The sequence below is a fragment of the Pyrus communis genome, chromosome 6 (genome assembly GCF_041283825.1).
Source record: "Pyrus communis isolate YQ-2024b chromosome 6, ASM4128382v1, whole genome shotgun sequence".
NCBI classification, from domain to species: domain Eukaryota; kingdom Viridiplantae; phylum Streptophyta; class Magnoliopsida; order Rosales; family Rosaceae; genus Pyrus; species Pyrus communis.
In genome coordinates this window covers 9,767,388-9,772,667 of record NC_142570.1, presented here as the reverse complement: position 1 = coordinate 9,772,667, position 5,280 = coordinate 9,767,388, and the positions used below count along the sequence as shown (strand labels likewise).

General features: G+C 37.3%; 1 protein-coding gene across 1 annotated transcript; it reads right to left on the bottom strand.

Moving 5' to 3' along the window:
• Nucleotides 1–2,464: 2,464 nt before the first annotated feature.
• LOC137711730 (late embryogenesis abundant protein At1g64065) lies at nucleotides 2,465–3,286 on the bottom strand. Its single transcript, XM_068450986.2, has one exon. The coding sequence runs from the start codon at nucleotides 3,183–3,185 to the stop codon at nucleotides 2,637–2,639; it is 549 nt and encodes a 182-aa protein (XP_068307087.1). The 5' UTR covers nucleotides 3,186–3,286; the 3' UTR covers nucleotides 2,465–2,636.
• Nucleotides 3,287–5,280: the final 1,994 nt, after the last annotated feature.

The window sequence follows — 5,280 nt, the reverse complement described above, 5'->3', positions numbered from 1 at the left end:
TAGTGGGATTAATTGGAACTTTTGAAAAGATGTTCTGATTTTTAACATTTTCTATAGATTGCAACTTGAAGGTAAAATTTTTGTCATTTAGTTTTAGTTTGTTAGTTTTTAATTTGTTTTTGAGTTTTGTTTTGCTTGAGGACAAGCAAAAAGCTAAGTTTGGGGGTATTTGATGAGTCCATATTATACTATATATTTTACCCTAATCTTAGTATTAATTTATTAGTTATTTTGGTAGAATTTTTATACTTTGCTATATATTTTCAATATAGGACATTCGACTTCCTTGGGAGAAAAAAGTATTCAAACAGATGAATTTTGGAGTGATTCCAATTAGAGGATGTTTGTGAGTCTTTCAAGATGTTTGTATCAAAATTCTAGATTTTTTTACCAAGTCATTTGACCGTAGCAAAGAAATGAAGGCCCAACGCGCAGCTTTCCCAGATTGACATTTCTGCACGTTTTGGGTATTTTAAAAGTCAAGATGGCATATTTTGAGGAAGATTCTCTCTGAGGATTTGTAGGGGACGTCTTCAGCTTTCAAAAGAGACCGTTTGGAACCAAATCGGATTTTATTTGGTCGGTCAAAAGACTAATTTTCTGAGAACTCCAAATTCTAGTTCAAATAGGAAACCTTTTATTTTCTATTTTATCATTTAATTATGTTTCCTAGTTTTCTTCTAAGACCTTTTACTAGGAGGATTTTAATTAGAGTAGTATAAATAAGGCTTGTTAGCCATTAGGGTTCGTTACACAACATTTTTTTTGGGGGGGGGGGGGGGGGAACGTACATGGAGAATTTAGCTAGGCTTTGACGCTTTGTATTTTGAAGGTGTTTTCTATCCTTTTTCTATTTCAATAAATTCCCTTTGTTTTATGGTTGCTAGTAGCTAATTTTCATTTGCTAGGGCGATGCCTTGAGCCTTAGCATGAATATGTAATTTTTATTTAATTGCTTATGATATGCATGCTTTGAATTATTAATCACTGTATTTTAAATTGTCTCTATATTTTAATGTTTAACTACCATTATGATGTTTAGATAAGCAATTGGATGCAATTCGGTTGGAATACCACCGGGGAATTGAGTATTGCTTCTTGTGATTGATAGTTGTAATTTCACCTAGGATGAATACCACTTCTTAGGGGTTGCATGGTTTTTCAAAGGGTTTTCACAAAGCGTAATGAGTCATGCATGTTTATATTTGATATGAATACCACGAATGGATTGCATGTTTGATATACGTTCTAGCTTGAATACCACAAGTAGAATATGCATTAGGAAAACCTAACCTTCAAAGTTGCATGGGTAATTCATAAGTAATTGATAAATCTACAGAGAATTGTAAAGGGGATGGCGGAACCCTAGGCTTTTGCAATTTGGTTTTCAAAACTATTTCCTTTTGTTTTCTTTACTTTGTCAAGTTATTTATTTGTTTTAATTTAAAATTCGTTTTTAATATTCTAGGTCATAAAATCAACTTTTTCCAATCTTTGTTTTTAAATAATTAATTAAGATTTGGTATTTACATAAATTATTTATTCAATCCTTGTGACAACGACATTGTTTGAGCCGTTTATTTTACAACTACCTTGTTCTCTTGCAAGTATTTTTAAGTGTTTTTATCTCTACTTTTACAGGTGATAAAAATCTCTATCAGCGCGCTGCATCTCGATGCACTTAAGGGGTTGGTTCACCAATGTGGTTTGCTGTGCAATGGCATTCGTCAAATTGGCGACCTGTTGGGCAGGTGGTGCTCGCCATTTGCATTGGAAGAGTCTGGATAATGGGTGTCTCCATGTGTGGTGGAAGTATAATGGATTGCAGGTACAAAACTTGAGCACAAAGGGGGAATTCCTGCATAAAAATGGGGTGAAAGCAACCCTGAATCGATCTCGGGACCGATGGTCAGAATCTGGATCGCTGGGGATGGCCTTAGAATGGATTGGGCCGCGGGCTAGGTCGTCGGAAAGGGTTACGGGGCGTGCTGGGCCTGTGCCTGCTCACCTTGGGCCTGCATGGCCGTGGGCCCTCCTGGCCGTTGGGCTGCCACATTATGGAAAGATCAAAATAATTGATGGTGGACAAACTCAGGAAATAATTCTATTGATTTCAAATCTCAAGAACCAAAGTAAGGAATTATACAAATCTAAGAAATCATTTCTAATCGAATATCTATTTACATTTGGACTATATTTTGTTTTTCTTTTCATAAATACGTGTTCGATATTCGTTAAGACAACGGATAGATATTACATAAAGAAAGCGTCTTAAATAAGCATGATGGGACTCTCACCATTTTTCTTTTCTTTGGCTGGCTCACTTAAGCATAAGCATACTAGAATTCATTTTTCTACCAGGAAAAAGTATCATGAATTCATTTTTAAAGTAGTTTTTCTAATTGTGGTTGCTTTTGTTGCCCTTCATTACCCACAAAAAAGCATAAATTACTCTCAACTCCAAATGAATATGAATATAAAAGAATTTATAATCAATATAACACAAGAATCCAAAAGGCATTACAAAAAACAAGGTGCAATACCTAAAAGCTAAAAATTAAAAAAAGTAAAAAAAAGGAGACTTATAAAGTACCACAAAGAACTAAATTAACCAAAACCACACAAAATTTTGATCACTAGCACTTCAAATCCTGGACAGCACGGTTGGCCAAATTAACTGACATGCTGCAGCTCATTTTGCCAGACTTGTTCTTCTTGATAATCTTCATCAATTCAACCTTTCCTTTCAAGGTAGCCTCACTAGTCAGAGGCACAAGACCTGAGTTAATGTCATTGCCAAGGTTTGTGGATCCTGAAAGCTTGTCTGTGTTAATGCTAATGACAACATCGGTTCTTCGTGTGGATCGAGCTCTGACTTTTCCCTTAGGAATATCAGCGGACCCAATTGCCTGTCCTGCATAGTAGATTGTGACAGTGCTGTTTGAATATTTGAAGTGACCAAAGTTTGTGTTCTTCACTGCAAAGTTGGTTACCAAATTCAAACTCAAAGATGGAGAGTTGGAGCTTGTGGATCTGAAATTTTCTGCTGCAACTGTGCCAAACCTGACTTTTGGACCCTTGATTTTCATCACAGTAAGTGAAAAGGCTGTGATGACTATGATCTGAAATACAATGAAAATAGCAACATAAGCTAGGCATTTCGTGTTCTTCCCCTCTCCTTTCATTGTGTACGAAAAAAAGGATGAGTGATTTTTGTCTTTGCTCTTGGTTTGGTATGTATCAAAGAATTGCAAAAGGCTTGAATGAGTTGAATGACTTGGGACCAAGGAGCTGCTGTATTTATAAAATTCTTGTGGTGTCAGATACGGTAAAAATGTTTAAGAAATTCAAGTGGAGACATAGGATTTTTTTATTGCATTAATTTTTTATTATCTTTGTTTTTTTCTTTGTTAATATTTCAAAACGTATTTGCCATTTGGAAGACTTTTGACCAACAATCTGCAACGACATTGAGAATCCAAGCATTTTATGGTATCAAATTTTGTCGAACTATCCCTTGGTATTAACTAATTATCCTATCAATTGAAGGTAATTTCTCTTTTTAAAAAGGTTGTGTATGTGTATTTAAACAAAAATGCTACTTTTATCATATTTTTCATATCATATATGTACCACCGTTCTATTAGAGAGGTGGTATAGATATGATATGAAAAATATAGTTAATTAGCAAATTTCATAATTTTATAAAAAGCGAGTGATTTCTCATTCTAAAAAAGCATTTGGCTTAATCTTATTGAGTGAATCTACAATTAATAACGTCATTTAGTTGTGCTAAGTAAATCGATGGTTAACAATGTCGAGCTAATTTCGTTGCCTTAGCATCTCCAAGAGATGCTATAAACATTTGCCAACTATGTCAGCTAAAAACTAACAAAACTTCGCTCAAAAAGAATCTTTAAATGAATGTTATAGAGTGACCATTAACTTGCTAAACATTAAAAAAGTTTTAAAACTCTCAAACTACTCAATTTTTTCTCTCTTTTAAAAAGTAATCAATATTAGAGGTTTTTTAAAATAGAGTGTTGTTGAAAATGTTAAGTTAAATCGACTAACTAAAATAGTTTTTTGACACTATTTAATAACTAATATAACAAAAAATTTTGAATTTCTCGGGAAGTTGTTGCCTAATCAAACCTCAAAGTTACGTGGCGCTTTGTGACCCTAAGTTTCGAGTCTTCATTTGGACAAAAAAAAAAAGAAAGTTTGGAGTCTTTGAGAGATTGACTACTTGTGGATTTAAAAATAAACTTTAGAAAACTTATCATCAAAGTTAAAAAAAAAAAATTGGTTTGAAAAATAACGGGATTGATACGTATCTCTCCTCTGTGAGAGCTTTCTCTCCGCCGTGAGAGTTTTCTCTCCGCCGTGAGAGCCTTCCTCTGTGAGCGTATCTCTCCTCTTGGTGAGAGTCTGATCGAGAAACCCAAAACTTTCTCCCCTGGTGTGACCGTCGAGAGTTCCTGCCTCTGTGCGTGGGGTTACAGGTTAGTTTTCGATCTGTGTTTTGTGCTTTTTAGGTCGAGCTCTGGGGCTTGGATCTACTGGGTGGTGGGCAAATGAGTCTCTGAAGCAGGAAGGTTGGTGGAGATAGGGCCAGGGTGACGGATCGGGATTGGGGTTTTGCAACCTAGGTCGATCTATCCCACGAGGGCTGCAGGGGATGCTGCGCTGATCTGTGTGGGGGGTGTGCTTCTGTCAATTTGGAGTTAAGGGGTCTGTGCGGTTTGGGGCTTCAGTTGTGGTGAGTCGTAGATGTGGTGGTGGACTTCTATTGTTCTAGTAGGAAGTAGGGGGGGTGCTGCAAGGGCATAGGGTGACGGTAAGGGGTGGGGCTTCTCAATTTTAGGGTGTTTATCTATTCGAGGGGGACTGGGGTGGGTTGGGGTTTATCTAATCAGGGCGATTCTCTCTTCGGGGGGTGATGGGATGGGCGCTGTGATTGGGTTGGGGGTTCTCAAGGCTGTCAGTCAGGGTCAAGGGGGCTGGTCTGTGGGTGGAAAGGGGAGGGGTTTCACATTTTGACAATTTCTGTATCGAAGGTGGTGGGGATTGCTGGGGTGATTATAGTGGGGGTGAGAAATCCGATCCACTTAGGTTGGGGGGGGGGCTTTAGCGATCGGGAGGAATGGTGTACCAGCATTAAGCTTGGTCGAAAGGTTGTATTCATGAGGATACTAACGATGTGTTGACTAATTGGCCGAGTCGAAGAAGGGAATCAGTTGGTACACTGGGTGGATTCTAAGTGTGGTATGCGGTTGT

Coding starts and splice junctions, on each gene's coding strand:
- LOC137711730 (XM_068450986.2), bottom strand. CDS start 3,185: ATGAAAGGAGAGGGGAAGAACACGAAATGCCTAGCTTATGTTGCTATT.